Source organism: Chiloscyllium plagiosum, chromosome 28 (assembly GCF_004010195.1).
Source record: "Chiloscyllium plagiosum isolate BGI_BamShark_2017 chromosome 28, ASM401019v2, whole genome shotgun sequence".
Taxonomy (NCBI): Eukaryota; Metazoa; Chordata; class Chondrichthyes; order Orectolobiformes; family Hemiscylliidae; genus Chiloscyllium; species Chiloscyllium plagiosum.
This window is the reverse complement of record NC_057737.1, coordinates 17,591,433-17,611,008: the sequence shown is the minus strand read 5'-3', so window position 1 is coordinate 17,611,008 and position 19,576 is coordinate 17,591,433. Positions and strand designations below refer to the sequence as shown.

The 19,576-nt window shown below is 38.6% G+C and overlaps 1 protein-coding gene across 3 annotated transcripts in view; it reads right to left on the bottom strand.

The window, feature by feature from the left end:
• Window positions 1–19,576, bottom strand: part of ankrd13b (ankyrin repeat domain 13B) — a 363,369-nt gene that overhangs the window by 23,492 nt on the left and 320,301 nt on the right. For all 3 annotated transcript variants that reach the window (XM_043718413.1, XM_043718411.1, XM_043718412.1), the window contains 3 exons: window positions 15,344–15,501; window positions 10,237–10,389; window positions 1,989–2,149 (listed from right to left, as the gene is read on the bottom strand). In XM_043718413.1, coding sequence (XP_043574348.1) covers window positions 1,989–2,149; window positions 10,237–10,389; window positions 15,344–15,501 — 472 coding nt within the window. The remainder of the gene's footprint in view (window positions 1–1,988; window positions 2,150–10,236; window positions 10,390–15,343; window positions 15,502–19,576) is intronic.

Sequence of the window (19,576 nt, the reverse complement as noted above, 5' to 3'; positions counted from 1 at the left end):
TGCAGACTGGCACATTCCAAGGTCCAGGACTACGTGTTGAGGGATGCGCTGAAGCTTGGGGCAGCTGCCGCCAAGGCGCAGTGGGGAAAGACCACTGTGTAACATCTGCCTTCCTAAAGAAGAACAGGGGGCCCACGCAGTCATTTGGGCTCTGCTGACGCCTCAGCTAAAAATGTAATCGTACAGACCTGTAAATAGGAATGATTACTCTGTTTCCTGTAAATGTAAATGGAATGTTTATATATGTATGGCATGTCCAACTGTACAGACCATTAAAGTATTTTATGAATAAAGTATATTTTTGAAATAAAAAGTCATAGAAATATACAGCACGGAAACAGACCCTTCAGTCCAATTCATCCATGCTGACCAGATATCCTAAATTAATTTAGTCCCATTTTCAGGCACTTGGCCCATACCCTCTAAGCCCTTCCTATTCATGTACCCATCTGGATGTCTTTTAAATGCTGTAATTGTACCAGCCTCCACCACTTCCTCTGACAGGTCATTCAATACACACACTACCTTTTGCATGAGAAGGTTGCCCTTTAGATTAGATTACTTACAGTGTGGAAACAGGCCCTTCGGCCCAACAAGTCCACACTGACCCGCAACCCACCCATTCCCTACATTTACCCCTTCACCTAACACTACGGGCAATTTAGCATGGCCAATTCACCTGACCTGCACATCTTTGGACTGTGGGAGGAAACCGGAGCACCCGGAGGAAACCCATGCAGACACTGGGAGAATGTGCGACCTCCACACAGTCAGTCGCCTGAATCGGGAATTGAACCCGGGTCTCTGGCGCTGTGAGGCAGAAGTGCTAACCACTGTGCCACCCATTTAAAAGGTTCCTTTTAAATTTTTCCCCTCTCACCCTTTAGTTCTGGACTCCCCCAACCCAGGGAAAAGACCTTGTCTATTTACCCTATCCATGCCCCTCAAGGTTTTATAAAAATCTATAAGGTCATCTGTCAGCCTCCGACACTCCAGGGAAAACAGCCCCAGCCTATTCAGCCTCTCCCTATAGCTCAGATCCTCCAACGCTGGCAACATCCCTGCAAATTTTTTCTGAACCCTTTCAAGTTTCACAACATCCTTCTGATAGTAGTTGGGCCGAAGGGTCTGTTTCCATTCTGTATGACACTATGACTCCAATACACTACTTGTGTATACAAAAATGACCTCCTATTAATGTTGTACATTGTGAAGCCAAGTGTGAGTATTTATTTATTTGGAGCTAGTGGAAAGAGAGCAGCTCTTGAGGAAATTCTTGGCTCAAATATTTTATGTTTCTTCCAAAATTGTCATGCCTCCTAATTACAAATGTTTTGGCTATTGCTGTTTGATCTGGATTCAGGAAGAAATTAACTCAGGATTTAGAAGAATAAATGTGCTGTGGACTTAATGCAAAACAAAATGCATGTATATAGTGCTTTACCAGATCTTCAGGTTACCCTGGATGTAAAATTATTTTCCAAGTAATCCATTCAAATAATTATGTAGTAATAAGATCCCAGCTCTGAATCCCTTGTATGAATGTCACTGCACATTAAGAAAACTGCGGCCCTTGGGAATTATTATTGCACTGCCACCAGCTGTCAGCACAAGAATTAACCAGATGCAGAATCAACTCTTGACTACAATTGACATAATCGACAATACCAGTTTTCTTAGTCATAGGAAGTGATTTCAAAGCTATAACCTCATTTAGGGATTTAAATAACAGTTGCTAACTACTCAAACTTCAATCTTATGACATTATTTAAATTGCTCAATTAGATTACTATTCAGCTAATCAGATCCAGGTTTTCATTATTCCTTACATAATTTACTATTATTGCACATCTGAAGCTTCAACTCTTAGACCCAGATGATGTATGAATATTCTCAATCTTCTTGATGTTCAGTCCTTGACTTATTTTAAAACGTTGTGAATTTAAGGTGTAGTACTTGTTTCTAACATCAGACTTTCCTTGCCCTACCTGATCATACTCAGTGCCTGCTTCCAGCAGACTCTGCTGAATAGCGAACTGCAAAAGGTCATCATCCTCCTCCCTCAGAGAATCCCGGTTACTGCCAACCACAGTATAGCCTCTGGGTACTTCAAAGAGCGCTGGGTCCATATCACAGCCACGACATGAAGCTGCCAAGAAAAACTTGCAAACTTAACTTGATGTCACATTGTAAAATAGATTCCATCAGCCACTTTATCATCTTGGATACACACTTAGTCAATAATTATGGGAGAAGCCTTTGAATGTATTGAAATGTAACATGGAAAGTCAAAGGTTTCTTCTGTTTTTAAAGAGATCTTGCGTTTGTATTGGCAAAGTTGGAAACTTCTGAGTTCAAAGACATGGCACAATTGAATGCCAGGCTGCTATCCTGTTTGATTGTATGATTCTAAGTTCATTGGAAACCCTGTGCCTACTATTCCAACAATTGAGCTTAAGTTCTGTTGCGCAAGTGTAGACCAATAGGGTTAGTGGTATTAAGATAATCTAACAACACCTTTGATCGTACTATTACATACATCTTAGTCAGCAGATCTAATAAAAGCATTTAGTAAAGACGATACATTGCTTGTAGAGTTGGAATCATACAGTGCAGGAGTTGACTCAGTCCATCTTATCCCTGGTGTTTCTTTGAAAGAATTATCCATTTGACTCATTCCCCTTCACTTTATCTATAGGCTGCTTTTTATTTTCTATTTTTGAGGGTAATCCATTTTGAAAGTTATTGTTAAATCTGCTTCCACCACCATTTCTGAGTGGATTCCCAAAAACCAAACAAAAATTGTATCCACTCTAGTTCTGTTGCTAAATATTTCTTTAAACATATGTCTTTGGGATACCGATTCTTTTGCCAGTTGAAACAGTTCCTTCTTATTCTCTCTTAAGGATCCAATTTTAAACTGTTCAAAATCTCTTCTGCTTTCAAGGGACTATGTCCAGAGTACAATTCTACATATAGCCACTCTCTGGTATTACACAATGATCACAGAGTGAAATTAGCACAGCATTTAGCTCTTGTCATGTCTCAAACCTCGTCTAAACCAATGCCTATACATTTGCTTTCAAGAATGGAAAGATTTCACCACTTTCAGGAACACTGTGCTAACTATGTTAGACTAATTACAGTTTGCAGCTAAGTCCAGACCATGAGTACTACTTCATTGCATTTATAAATCCTACAGTGTTTACTTAACGGAGAGGCATGTATTTCCTTTAAGTGATTTTTTCCATTAACAAGACCCATCTAATTTGATGCTTTTATTTTGCTTTAGCATTGTGTTAGCGCTGCTGGCTCTTGATAAAACGTCAATTTAGCTTAGCTGATGGAAATGTGAGAGCAAAGTGGCCAGATTTGTGATGGTTAATGGTCAGAAAGGTTCAGTTAATTAAATAAAAGGGTTCCTCCCACTGCCAGCCTCAAAGAACCCAGCCAGTCTGTCACCACTAACTGGGTAAAACCCTTCTGTTCAGATCTAGCAGGAGACTCACTGGAAGCCTGCTGCACCAGAACAATATAAGATCAGCCACTATGTATCATTACATTCTGAAGCCAGTATAATTTTACTGTTATTGGATTTATGGTTACTAATATGGTTACTAAAATGAAAAAGACTTTTGAAAATTTGTAAACCGATGACTTCACATAAAGGTACATAATTAGTTTTAACAAAATTCAACAGTGATTCCAACAGCACTGCCACTACCTGGGTTTAAGTCTCACTCCAGATTTAAAGGTTGAAATGTTGGCTGACACTCCAGTGCATTGCTGAGTGAGTGATTTTCTGTCAGTGGTACACTCTTCAGATAAGGCCTGAATCCCGAGGCCCTGTCTGCCCTCCCCCAGATCCTTGTGTACTTATTTCAAGTGAACAGCAGGAGAGTTAACCTGGTGTCCTGACAAATCTACTATCTGTCAATCTGCATCATCAAGCCAGATTATCTGATCATTATCACATTGTAATTCGTGGGAGCTGACTGTGTGCATATTGGCTGCTGCGTTTCTAACATTACAACAGTGATGACAACTTCAAAAATACTTCATTGCCTTTACAATCCTTTGGATCAATACAAATTCTTATTGTCCTTCATGAATCACCTTTAATTAACAAAAGTTACATATTAAGACCATAAGACATAGGAGCAGAAATTAAGCCATTCAGCCCATTGAGTCTGCTCTGCCATTCACTCATGGCTGATAAGTTTCTCAACCCCATTCTCCCGCTTTCTCCCCATAACCCTTGATCCCCTTGATACTCAAGAACCTATCTATCTCAGTCTTAAATATACTCAATGACCTGGCCTCCACAGCCTCCTGTGGCAAAGAATTCCATAGATTCACCACTCTCTGGCTGAAGAAGTTTCTCCTTATCTCCATTTTAAAACGTCTTCCCTTTACTCTAAGGCTGTGCCCTCAAGTCCTAGTCACTCCTACCAATGGAAGAATCTTCCCAACATCTACTCTGTCCAAGCCATTCAGTATTCTGTATGTTTCAACTTGATCATGATAGACCCAGAGTCCTCAAATGTTCCTCACATGTTAAGCTTTTCATTCCTGGGACCATTCTCATGAACCTCCTCTGAACACACTCCAGGGCCAGTACATCTTTCCTGCGATAAGGGGGCCCAGAACTGCCCACACAATACTCCAAATTGATGTGACCAGAGCCTTATAGAGCCTCAGAAGTACATCCCTGCTTTTATATTCAAGTCCTCTCAAAATAAATGCCATCATTGCATTTGCCGTCCTAACTACTGACTCAATCCTGCATGTTTACCTTGAGAGAATCCTGGACTAGAATTCCGAGTATCTTTGCACTTCAGACTTCAGAATTTTCTCCCCATTTAGAAAATAGTCCATACCTCTATTCTTCTTACCAAAGTGCATGACCTCATACTTTCCCACGTTGGACTCCATCGTCCACATCTTTATCCACTCTCCTAACCTGTCCAAATGCTTCTGCAGCCTCCCTGCCTCCTCAATGCTATCTGTCCCTCTACCTATCTTTGTATTGTCTGCAAACGTAGCCAGAATGCTCTCAATTCCTTCATCTAGATCGTTAATGTATAAAGTGCAAAGTTATGGTCCCAACACTGAGCCTTGTGGAACACCACTTGTGTCATCCTGAGAAGAACCCTTTTATCCCCAGTCTCTTCTTTCTGCCAGACAGCTAAGCTTCTATCCAATGTGTTATCTAACAATGACACCTCTAACACCATGGGCCCTTATCTTACTCAGTAGCCTCCTGTGCAGCATCTTATATTGGAGAATAAAATATAAACTTTGACCTCAATTCATACACTTCTGCTGATTAAATTCTCATGTCTCAGTGAGACAATGGAGTCCATTCAGGATAATAAAAAGCTAGAGATTACCAACATTAGCTTTAGGTTTAACATGTACTGATAAATCATCACCACTTATTTGACTGCTGTAGTTCAGAGATTCTTTAGATGCATGTGATTCTGAGCTGCCAGCTATTTGGTGCTGCCACTGGCAGTGCAAAACTTGGGGAGCAGGAGGCCATGGAATAATATGAAAGCTACTTGCTTGCTTCCTGTTAAAGGGAACTTGTAGTTGAATATGAATGTACTCACTGTGGATTTTCTCTGAAAAACAATACTTTGGACTGAATCTTTTTGCTAAGAATAAGTTACGTCAAGATTTTTGGAGGGTTGTTTGCCCTGAGGCACAGAGGGATAATATGTCTTTGACCTTCCTTTGCTTGCTATTGATCTGTCAACAGCTGATCATTTTCCCCTCTCAAGTAAGTTAAAATAGTTTCTCAATCGGAATTCCCAACAAGCTGTGTCTTCAACGGTCTCCAACCCAGTACTGAAGAAAGACACTGATTATTGTCTCTTGCGTGATTTAGACTATCAACGTTCAATTGTAGACAAATTTGCTTGTGGGATGCTGAAGCCTAATGTGCCTGATTAGTATGATGTCTTCCACTGTTATTCACCATGTCATTTTAATGATAATGAACTAATAATCAATTGTTCCTCAGGGATTGATTAACTCCATGGGATAGTTTACTTCAAACACATTTTAATTTATGATGCAGACATTTCACCAATCAATTGGTTTTTATATATGCAAATTGCAAACCAAAAGCAAATTACTGACAGGAAGAGTTGCAACATTGTGTACATTCAGTATATTATATTCCTTACAGTGTGGAAACAGGCCCTTTGGCCCAACCAGTCCACACCGACCCTCCGAAGAGTAACCCAGCCAGCTCCATCTCCTTCTGACAAATGCACCTAGCACTATGGGCAATTTAGTATGGCCAATTCACCTGACCTGCACATCTTTGGACTGTGGGAAGAAACCGGAACACCCGGAGGAAATCCACGCAGACACTGGGAGAATGTGCGAACTCCACACAGACAGTCGCCTGAGGTTGGAATTGAACCTGGGACCCTGGTGGTGTGAGGCAGCAGTGACAACCACTGAGTGACCATGCCGCCCCCAGAGTATATAGAGTCAGAATTTCCATTGTGGTTTCTCACTTTAGTAGGCTGTGAGTTTTCCTGCTGGAAACTTTCCTGCTTTCAGCTTTAATCCAAAAACAGGAGGATCCTAACCTCAGCTTCTGTTTCTGACCATCTGCCAGCATTTTCGTCGTTCTATTAATTCAGACTTCCATTTCTGAATAAGCTTCAATGGCAATAATTTTGTAAATGAACTTCACCATGCTAATACTAAAAAACATTAATCTACTCAATGGAAAAAGGGCAAAATGATCAACTAATTCAATATGTTTCTATTAGATTATAAACTACAAAAACTAATAATAAATACCCATCTCCAACAATCCAGTAAAGATTTTAATGACGAAGATTAATTCATGAGTATTGACATGATACACATCACTAAAATAAGGTGTATTGAAACAAATGGCATTTTGCTTCCTTAAGAATCTCAGCTATAATAAGTTACTTGTGGTTATGCTGATTTTATAATCCAGCATGTCTTTTGGTAACAAAGTTATCATGGTTCTTGAAATCAACTTTGACAACCTTCATTTGATGATTGATTTTTCTCTTCACACTCTCTAATAACTTTTTATGTTTTGAATTGCTCAATGCATCATTGCTCGTGTTGAGGGGCAGTGAGGGGCAATGATAGGCAAGTTATCAAAATCCTAGCAGTGTCCCAAAATTTGCTGTACCAGACATCACAGATGTCATTTATGCCAAAATATGGTCTGCAATCAATCTTTTAGATGCAAAATTCTCATCATTTACAAGAAATTTGAAAATCAGAAAGAATGAATCCAGTTTGGCCACTAATAAATCATTGTATTTTTAACTGACAATGCTAGTTACTATTTGCCTGGATCCACAGGAAGAAGTGGTATTAACTTTCCAATTACTTTATATTTCTCTTTAGTTCCAGCCTCTGGCATATCTTTACTGAGCTCTGAGCATTTAAGGATGTAACTTTCCTTCAGCATTAACTGCAAGTCAGAGACATAAGCAAAACAATTCTGTTGTACATCAACTACTAACGTGCCATAATTGCAGTTCATCCACCAAAATAATCATTGTAGCTTACTCTAATAAGGTAGTTCCCATCTACAATACACACTGCAGGGACACACCAATGCTGCTTTGACAGCATCTTCCAAACCCGACATCTAGCACCTTGAAGGATTTCGGCATCTGATGCACAGAAACACTTCCATTTGCATGTTCCCCTCCAAGCCATATATCATCTTGACCTGGAACTTTATTGCCATTCCCTCACTGTCACACAGTCAAAGTCCAGGAATTTCCCTTCCTAATGGAAAGGGACATGCACCTACATCCCAAGGACTGCAGCGTTCAAACAGGCAGCTCACCACCATCTTCTTAATAGCAATTAAGGATGGTTCATAAGCCCTGGCCTAGCCATTGATACCCCTATTTCATGAATGAATGAACAAACTCTTACTTATAGCATACATTTATATTGAAACAAAAGCTTTACTCCATCCTTCTATGGTGACATCTATTGGGTATGGTTTTACTACTGCCAACATATTTAGCCCAAAGACAAATGGCCATGTTTTATTACTTTAACTGGAAGCATGGACACGAGTGGCCACATCCTTCTCAATGTTGGGGAAACAGCATAGTTCCATCCTGTTCTCATTTACTGAAACATGGTAACAATTAAGAATAGGAGTCTTGGCTTCTTTTTCTACCTTAGCCTAAAATTGTTGAAACCAACTGGAGAATGGTACCAATAGCCCACAGAGATGTATTTACACAACACATTCAGTAACAGTGATTTTTAAAATCTTGCATCAACTAGTTCAGTCTCATTGGTTTCTGTGTAATAGCTGTCTTCAGCAGGTGCAGTTGTGTTGAGCAAAAAGCTAGCTTATAACATTATTTTCTTTCAGAAGTTGAAGAACAGTTTTCTGCAGCTATATTTTCCAATTGAGTACACTAATTAAGTGAACTCAACCAGACACTGAGAGCCTCCTGCATAACAAAGCCAACACATCAGATAAAATATGATGAGAAATCACAATTGTGAATGAATTAAAAATTCAACATCTCTGTAAAAAGCGGTACAGTGGAACATAAGAATTTTCAAGTCGATGTGGGGCATTGGACAGCATTAAAGGTAGTTATTATTTTTAATTGGTTGGCTTTCCTTTTGCTGAAATATTGGCCAGAAGCAAATAGCGACTGACATCAACTAAATAAAAAGTAATCCATATATTACACAGAAGAACGTGCTGTGTTTGTCTGCTAGATAGAGCACTGCAATAACAGTGCATTGCATCGCTGCATAGTGAAGCAAGGGAGAGAAAATTATAATTACAAATGCATCTTCCCTGTCAGTCAATATTGCAACAAACATCTGAGACACCACAACAACATGATCTGTCAGGAGAGCCAGCCAGGAAGGGATAAGTTTGTGGTATATGGCAAACCAGCATAAAATGCCTTTATTTGGATTGGAATGGGGAAGGTAGCTGCTTAAGAAAGTCAGGTTTAATGGTAATGGCTTGCATCAAGTATAGTGTAATTTGTTAGAATTGCCAAAGTTCCTTAAATTAAATACATCCAGATTGTGGGAAGCCCAGATCTTCTTCTTTCCTGCATGCCAAACTCTTTCTAATATTTTTCCTCTTGATTCTGCATCCTTCTGTTTCACCTATAGCCAGCTGAGTAATGTCAGAGCTAGTCATGTGCCACTATAGAAGTCTCTTAATAAACATGGGAAGTTATAACTTTAAATATCACATTGAAATTTATTTTGCACTTTACCTGCCAACGAATGCATTCACGTTTCCATATTATAGCAATGCAGCCAATAAGAGAGACACAGGCTCTGATAGTATCAGAAGTTTGATATCTCAGGAGCCCACAAACTTGTAAACTCTCACATAAAGTCCATAAATCCACCACCAGTAATGCAGGTAAGAGGAGACTATCCCTCTCCTTACAGCCTATTTATTAACTGGGTCTTCACTTTGTAATAGGGAACTGACTACAACTTGAGGTAACTAAAATGAAATTACAGAAAATTTGACAGAAAGATCATTCTGTAAATTTGAACAGATGGAAAACTAACAGTGCAAAAACACCATAAAACCTGGATCAGGGTTTCCATACACTTACCATATTAAGAATGTGGTTAACTATTCGCTTTCATGCTATATTGTATAGGAAACATGTTAATGTTGTGACACAACAGCGTAACTTTGACATTACACAATAATGTAAAATGGGCAGAGGGAAATTGGTTAGCTGTTTCACACCTACTGACTTTTATTTGACTATCCTTTGAAAGAAATGAAAATTGGTCACCATGTAAAATGCTGAAAACGTGTTGCTGGAAAAGCGCAGCAGGTCAGGCAGCATCCAAGGAACAGGAGAATCGACGTTTCGGGCATAAGCCTTCTTCCTGAAGAAGGGCTTATGCCCTAAACGTCGATTCTCCTGTTCCTTGGATGCTGCCTGACCTGCTGCGCTTTTCCAGCAACACATTTTCAGCTCTGATCTCCAGCATCTGCAGTCCTCACTTTCTCCACCATGTAAAATGGTTTCACATTGCCCATTTTATATTAGTGCACAGAATCGAAATGAGTGCAATGTGAGTTACTGGTCAGAGTTTAACACTGGAATGTTAAGATGTGCTTATGTGTTTATCTGTAGTTGACCATACACATTATCAATAATTGATCACAGACTCGGACTCTTAACTACATACTCATGGAGCTGGAGCTGCTCACACTGGACGTGTCACTGCTGGGAGACGGAGCCTCACTGGTAGGACTGTTCCTGATGGAGGTCACAGGTTCATCGCTTCCATTCAGGTTGCCGAAGGTGATACGAGCATTCAAAATGTGAAAAATTGGAATTTCTGCAAAGACGGTTGAAAAATTGTTGAAGTCTCTGTATAAAGCTAAAACATTGCAAAATCATCATTGGAATTCAAAAGATCCCATCTCCCATTAGAGTATGTTAGAAAATGGCTGAAGTAAAGAGAAATATTTGCATTTAACAAAAAACTCAGTCATACTCTCAAAGGGATTCAAAGCAGCAATTATTATTGAACTTGTGAATAGGGAAAGCATTATGAGTATACAAACTATGAGCAGAAGCAGCAACTTGGCTGCTCAATCTGACTCATCCATTCAATAAGATCATACTGATCTAATTACTCCGCAATCAGCCCTACTCTCCCACTACTCCTTGCTTATCAAAAATCTATCTATCCCACCCTTAAATGTTCAAAGACTCTTCTTCCACTGCCTTTTGAGGAAGGATGTTCCAAAGACTCACCTCCCTCTGTGAGTAAAAAAAAATCTCTTTATCTCTGACTTAAAAGTGTGACCCCATCTTTTTAAACAGTGACTGCCAAATCTAGATTCTTCCACAAGAGGAAACATCCTTTCCACATTCACCCTGACAAGATCCCTCAGGACATTTTATGTTTCAATTAAGTCACCTCCTATTCTTTTAAACTCCAGCAATACAAGCTTGATCTGTCTTCCTCACAAGACAACTCTCTCAATTCCAGGTATGAGTTTGGTAAAAGTTTTCTGAGCTGTTTCCAATACATTTACATCATTCCTTAAGAAGGGAAAGTAATACTGTATTCAGTACTCCAAGTGTGGGCTTACCAATCACCTGTTAGACTGAAGCATAACTTTCTGACTTTTGTTTGCTGTACCTGTATATTAGACTGTTGTGATTCATGTATTGGAACACCCAGATCCCTCAGTATCTCACAGCTCTGCATTCTCTCACCACTTCGATAATGTGTGCCTTTTTTTAATCTTCATGCCAAAATGGATAATTCAACATTTTTTTCCACCTTGTACTGTTAGATCTTTGTCCACTCAGTCAACCTATTTGCACCTTCCTTAAGTCCTCTTCACAACTTCCTTGCCTACTTGATTTTGTGTCATCAGCAAGTTTAACTGTCATATCTTTTGTCCCTTTATCCAAGTCATGTATATAAATTGTAACAACTTGAGACCACAGCACTGATCCCTGTGGCACACCATTCATTACATCGCCAAACAGAAAATTACCCAATTATGACCACTCTGTTTCCTGTTAGCTAACCAATCAACTATACATGACAACATGTTACGCCTACACTATGGCTTTTATTTTCTAAAATAAATTTTGACCTAATCAAATGTCTTCTAGAAATCCCAAGACAGTACATCCACTAGTTAGCCTTTATGTATGGAATATGTTACTTCCTCAAAGAATTCAAATAAATTGGTTGACATGATTTCCCTTTCACAAAACCATGTTGACTCTGTCTGATTACCTACAATTTGTTTAGTTTTTTGCTCTAAGAATAATAGCTTCCAAGATCCTCCCTATGGCAGTTGTTGTGGATTCCTATTCTTTGTCTCCCTCCCTTTTGAATAAAGGAGTTACATTCTCTATTCTCCATTCTTATGAAATCTTCCCTGAACTTGGAAAACTTTGGAAAATAAAAACCAATCCATCAACCACCTGACTAGTTACTTCTTTTTAGAAACCAGCCCACAGATCCAACAATTTTCTTGGGAGTACTTCCCTGATGATTGTAATTGTCTTGCATTCAACTCTCCCTTCCATTTCCTGGTTTACAGCTATTTCTGAATTGTTACTCGCATCCTCTTTATTGAAGACTGAAACAAAAACCTATTCAATTATATCCTTATTTTTCATTATTAATTCCCCAGACTCACTTCCTATTTGACCAAAATTGACTTTGTTAACTCTTCTTTTTAAATATCTATAGGAAATCTTACTATCTTTTTAAAATATTTCTTGCTAGTTTTCTCTCAGACTCTAATAGTTCACTCTTTGCTAATCTTTTCATGGTTTCATTTGAAATATTCTATGCGATATTGTAGTGGTAGACTTAAAAAATGATGTCTTCAAACCAGATAATTAAGGGTTAATCATTAAGTGTTAACTGGACATGACAGTGAGTGATTGAAACAAAGTGGAAAAGTACAGGAAAACAGGCCCAATGTGAAAACAGTCTGTTTTGACTGAAAGGTATGAACTTATCAATGGGACCACCAGGACATGCTGTTTCAGCATAATGGAATTCTGGGAAAGTATTGAAAGTACCACAGAATGATGATAATACATATAATCCTAGATTCAGAATAGCATTAATATTGGGGATGTGGCCCTATTCAGGGGCCTTCACCTTGGACCAGATTGCAAATGGTGCCAACCCCAAATTCTCCAGACCAACTGTCGTAAAGCAGGGTCCCTGATTGGTAGGAGGCAGTGAAACTCGCTGTTGAACACATCTAAAGTAGTTTCAACACTCATTAGTTTGCACATGTTTCTAATATTTCTGAAGTAGATTACTGTTTAATAAAGCTATTGCTATTATGTGTACATATTTACTGCTTTATGTACAAACACATTTATCACAATATAGTAATTTTCTATTTAATATATTCATCACCACTTAATATGTATATTACCACCAGTAAACATATTAATTAGTATCACTTAACTCGTAGAGCTATATCCCACAGATCCCACTATCAAACCACAGCAAATCCTCATTGATTTTCTTTAAGCTTCATACTACTGTAAGTGTAGTATTTAGTTAACCACAGACTACTTATTTAGTTAACCACAGATTGTAAGTTCTCACTTCAGAATTTTAATTTTTTATTGAAATATGATCAGAGTCAAAAAAATCCAAGTTAATCAGGTAACCAGTGCGAGTTGGGGGATTTAACCAAGATAGTTTCCTTCTTTTCCGTTTTTATGGTGTGGATCTCTTTTTAGGAGTTTTGCACCATCACACAGCAACAACATGCATCCGAATATTGCGTTCATTTCTGTTAGAGGAAGGAGGTTGTGAAACTTGAATGGGTCTAGAAAAGATTTAAAAGGATGTTGCCAGGTTTTTAGTGTTTGAGCTATAGGGAGAGGCTGAATAGGCTGGGGCTTTTTTCACTGGAGCGTTGAAGACTGAGGGGTTACCTTAAAGAAGTTTATAAAGTCATGAGGGGCATGGATCAAGTGACTATCTAAGGTCTTTTTCCCAAGGTAGCAGAGTCCAAAACTAAAGGGCATAGGTTTAATGTGAGGGGGAAACATTTAAAAGACACCTAAGGGACAACTTTTTCACGCAGAAGGTGGTGCATGTATGGAATGAGCTGCAAAAGGAAGTGATGGAGGCTGATACAATTAGACTATTTAAAAGGCATCTGGATGGGTATATGAATTGGAAGAGTTTAGAGGGATATGGGCCAAATGCTGGCAAATGGGACTGGATTAATTTAGGGTATCTGGTCAGCATGGATGAGACGGACCAAAGGGTCTGTTTCTGTGCTGTACAGCTGTATGACAATGATATGATTTATGTTTTTACTGGAAGTATGGTCAAAGGATAAATTAATATATTGATAAGCTCTTTTTTTGAGAGAGTCAGTGAGCAGCCATTGAAACTGTTGTTCATGGTATACATCAGATGGACTGTCATTTGTTAGAGAATAATTGTCAAAAATATTAAATATTTTGCTGCATTCTCAGCAAACATTTTACACTGTTGGTGTTTGCAAAGTGATTGAAAGGAAGAGGATGTGGTAGCTACTGAGTAATTCTGGGAGAGAAGGGAGGGATCAGGAGTAAAGGCTTCAGTTTCCTGTTGGACACAGGACAAAAAACCCACATATGTTGCCTCCCACTCGCCACATCTTATCAAATTATTTCTGAGAAAGGCCAGAGCAGTTTGTTTTAAGAATATAACAGACCAGACCCAAAGTCAAGTGTCAGTCTGATGCAATCTGAGCAATATCAGATCCATTTAGAAAGCCCCAAGATAAGGTGGTGTGATTTATTATTTTTCTCATTTATGAGGTGGTTCTGTTCCGAAATGTTTGCGTCATGCTATTGCTAACTCGATATTCAGCAGTGGAGGGAAACTCCTGAGCATAAAAGAATGAGGGCAGCTGAATACAAATTATTGTGATCTGCCTCAGACCTTGCAATTTATCATCTCCCTGAACAGTCAAAAACAATTTCAACTAATATGTCCAAAAAGGGTCAATAAGTCTGACTGTACAGTATTCCTTCAGTACTGCAGATGAATACTAGCGCAGGTTAATCACTGAAGTGAAGAGGATGCAAACTGTTTAACTGAAGCAAGAATGATGGCTGAATTATTCAGTCACGAAGTTGCATGGTTGTGTATTATAGGTTTCTATAATGCTTGAAATCTGAAGAAATTAGAAAATGCCAGTGACTTGATTTTGTTGGTACAAACTGTGGTGGGATCAACACTGGGAAAAGTACTACAGATAACTCCTGTATAGCATTTGCACCATGGCCCAGGAAAGACAGGGAGGGAAGGGGTACAACACTTTGCATTTCAGATGTCAATGAGATTTTTTTAAAAAGAGCAAGGAATGGAATTCAACCATTTTCTGCTAAGTTTTCTGACCTTGAAATTCTGAGCTTTCCTAAGGGTAAAAAAATTGGATATTAAAAACATCTGCTGATCTCCCAAACCTTTCCAAGCAAATAACCACCAAAGGAGCTCAGGGTATATCTGGTTTGAATGATTTCCCACATGAAATGCCTGAATAGCAGCTCTAAAGGAACAGGCTATGTTAAACACAGCTCCATCCTAGCAACTGTGTTGCAGGTCCCAAGCCACTATCAGCAATAACACAGGAACTGCAAGTTTCATTTGCAGGAAGGCAATAATAAGCTCTTAAGAGTTTAAAATTCATTATTCTCTTTGATATGTATGAGTTTGGTTAATTTTTGGATGTAACATTCAGAAAGAGAAATGCACGAAAATGCAGAATTTATATTCAGTTGCTCACCTATTTTGACTGGAAATCCTGGGGGGAGCCGAAGAGTGATAAAGTCCCTAAGTTTAGCAAAAAGTGCATTGCTTATTGCCATAAGGTCGATGATGGGAGCTACCTGCTCAGAGAGGGAAAGTGGGTGATCCTCACATAGCCAGAGTTTTGCTTTGAACCTTGACAGAGAGATAAGGAGAGACAAAATTAGTGCTTGAACACTGTTTTTCTTTTTATGTGTGCTATATAAACAGCTTAATGAGAAACACCATGTGAAAAGGGAAATGTTGCTTCTTTTGAACCAGTCTTAATAAACAATTCCTGGAATGGTTAATATTCATATTGTGTTAGTAAAGTGTTTATTATTTGGAACTGAGTGAGTCGTACTGTATACGTTACGAACACGCCGTAAGACTGTTATTCCATTGCAATGCTACACCTAAGATAGAAATGGTACAGTAAGTATTTGATTGTGCAGCCACATTTGTATAATATTAGTTTTATTTGAATGATTTAAATTTCTGATTATATTCTACCATCGTACAGACATCTACTGGCATGGTCGTGAAATTTAACATTATTATGTCTACACTTTAATAGTTTAGTTACTTTATTGTTTCTAATTTGGAAGATCTTTAAAATTCTCATTAGCATCCCACCAATAGTAACTTCTGGTCCATTTCAAGCACCCTCAGATTAAAAGGACAGTCCTGCTCCCACAAGTATCAACACCCCTTGAAGTTGAATACCTGAACCTGTATGAGAGAGGCTAGTCATTTCTGCCATTGGTAGAGTTTACTCACTTCCCCTCAGCACCATGCCAATGCCTCACCTGCCCTTGAGCTAAGAATGTCTTCTATTTGGTATATGGAGCCTTGGTAGTATAGTTTCTCCTGCCTATGTACTCTCCTGTTAGGGAGGTCCTGTTCTGGCTGTGCTGTTGAGTATAATGATAAGATTATTCATTCACCGTCAGTAAAAATGTTCTTCAATACATCAATAATGAATTACTTGGTGCACAGTGACTATTATGTAGGCATAACATGTGGTGCCAGTATCAATGTAATGGCTGAATGGCCTTCCTTTTTTAAGCAAGTTGTATGATTCTGTGATGTTGAAAATGAAGAAACATTTAATAACATCGTTCCAAACAGCTAAGTTTAACTGCTTTTTGTTAGGAATTATATCAGGCCTTCAAGAACTAATGAATATGTACTTTACAAAGATTATGACATGGGTAGTGCTAACTTGTAAAGTTGTGACATACTCATAGTTATATACTCATAGTTGTAGACATTACCAGTTGAATGTCAATTTACCTGATTCTGGTTCTTTGTGGATTATTTATGCAGGTGCCAGGAAACAGACAAGCTTTCTCTGCTACCTGCTGTGCGATAAACATTCTCTATTAATTGAGTGAAATAAGCATGGTTTAAGGAAGCAATCAATCATTCACCAGAACTGACTGAAACTACTCAGCTGCTGTATGATTCAGTGACTCTGGTCATTGTTCAATAGTCATGTTAAGGGAAAAAATGGCCTCTATGTCTGAAATAATTGTGTTCAATAACAGCAACAATACAACTGCCCAGTTAAATTTTTAAAAGTGGAATAATTCAACAAGAAATATCTGCTGAGCCATTATTAGAATTTCCTGCTCTTTCTGAAATGGCATAAGTAACCTCGTGATGTAGTCAAGTCTCTTTGAGGGGTTTAACCTACTACCTTTTCCACCAGAGTTAGAATTGATCATTTTCCTGTAATAATCTTGGATATTGTGATGGAATCCAGGGGAGGAAGCATGGGTGAGCTGTTTTCCAACCAGTTGACCTGGTCCTAGTTTCAATGTTTGTTTTGATTTTTGATTTTCACCAGGCTTCACTGAAGTGGAAACTGAAACTTCAGATTTTTAGGAAAGGAAGGCTGTCTGGGAAACTGAAACTAGTTTAATCAAACAAAGGCACTACGTCATAACAAAATTCAAAATCTTGTCCATTTCATTCCATTCTTGGTATTGCTTGTTATGTTTGTGAATTTCTTGGTTCCAGTGGGACTATGACAATATTGCTCTGCACAAAATGGTTGTTAGATTAGCCTATGTACCAACAGTCACTGGCCTTCCAAGTCATTGCATGTGAAATAATAGGAGATGTTTCTCGTGTAGCACAGCATGCATGCAAATATTTGAAGTCTTTCAAATTATGCATTTACTCAGCATGCATTACATTTGGAAAATTGGCCAATTTTCATAATAATAAATAAGTTATGAGTATATAAAATTCAAAAACAATTTTGTCCCATCTGCCTTCAGCAGTCTGACAGTTTCATACATAAATATTGAAAGAAACCTTGAAAGATGTTGATGGCTCATAGTAAACCCACAGCATAACAGTAGTTCATTGTAAATGAGAAGTGACTGCAGTTAAAAATCTTAAAGTCAACCGATCAGTTGTTAAACCATTGCAAAATTCCGTGAATTGCATTGTAGCTGAACCAATATACCTCCATTAAGAAACCAGCAAGTCTTAAATGCGCTAGATGTCACACTGGAAAGTGCTTTTTTTGGAAAATCTACTATAAAAACTTGCTTATCTCAATGGCTGCAAATATAGATTCTGTTCACTACATCTTTATTCATGCCTTTAATCTCTATCCCATCCTGCTTACTCAACCAACCATTGCCAGTTTGGACTTTGCCAGCAGACCAATAATCATTGTCCCCTCTACATTTCACTATACATGTTTATTTAAATAAGAACAAGCCCCTTGCCATCTATTAACTTTTTGTGGGTAATTGATTTTGTTATGTCCAACATAAGCATGAAGATGCTAAAACATGTTTAAAGTGGACAAAACAATTTTTAAGACAACACACGTAACTTCAGACAGACTCAAAGCTCATCCAGATACTGAAGTAAAACGTGGACAATCTGCTTATGAATTCAAAAGTTTCTCTGCTGAGGATGACCCATCAAGAGAAAAGGTCTGTCACATGTTAGTCAATTCATTTTTCTCCTTCACCTTTGTCACGGAGATCTCAAAACTCAATATCTTTACATGAAAGGCATTCAATGGGTATTTTGAATTGAATCTGTCACTCAAGTCAGCAGACCCTGGCTGTCTCAAAGATCTTAAAGGATGGAAGGCCACAACACAGGATGGGTATCAATCATCACCACTGTATTTGGGAAAGCACGTTGGACTATAAATCATATAATTAAGGCTGCCATTCTCGTATGTGGTTTTAAAAATTACAGCAGAAGCCTGTTGGATCAGAAAATATAAACCAAATTCAAGTCCGAATCCAAGTTCCTGCGAGTTGTCAGATTATGGATGAGAGACAGTTTCCTGCAACTAACAATGAACAAACTAAAGGCATTATTTTTTGACTCCACCAAATCCTTACCGTTCTCACCATAGTCATTTCCCTCTCCTATCACTGTCTCCATTTGAATCAGATTGTCTGTTTCCTCAACGTCCAGTTTGAGCCCAAAGCTGAGAATCTGGGCCAAAAAGCTCTTTATCAGAAAGAATACCTACCTTCATAACAATGCCAATGCCCTTAATTCCATCTACCTGCTAAAAATCCTTTCAATGCCTATTCCAAGGAAGTGGAGATGCCAATGTTGGTCTGGAGTGGACAAAGTTAAAAATCTCACAATGCTAGGTTATAGTCCAACAGGTTTATTTGGAAGTACTAGCTTTTGGAGCGTTGCTCATTCATCAGGCAGCTGTGGAGTAGGATCATAAGACACAGATTTTATAGCAAAAGATCATAATGTCATGCAACTGAAATTATATTTTGAACAAACCCAGAATGCTATTAAGTCTTTCATCTTTTAGAATGGGTTGTAGGATTTGGTTCATTAATGTGTAAATCCCAAAACCGCTTTTAAATCACATTCTCAAGATAACTTAAGGTTTTATTCAAAAAAAAGTGACATCTCAGCTCAGACATTGCAGTAAAGGTGTGAGGTTAAAGTCTGTCTGTATCCCAAACTTGAGTCAGACTGGTTCTATTTCCAAAGTGGTATTTATAAAATGTTAGCTGAAAATGTGTTGCTGGAAAAGCGCAGCAGGTCAGGCAGCAACCAAGGAGCAGGAGAATCTATGTTTCGGGCATGAGCCCTTCTTCAGGAATGAGGAAAGTGTGTCCAGCAGGCTAAGATAAAAGGTAGGGAGGAGGGACTTGGGGGAGGGGCATTGGAAATGCGATAGGTGGAAGGAGGTCAAGGTGAGGGTGATAGGCCGGAG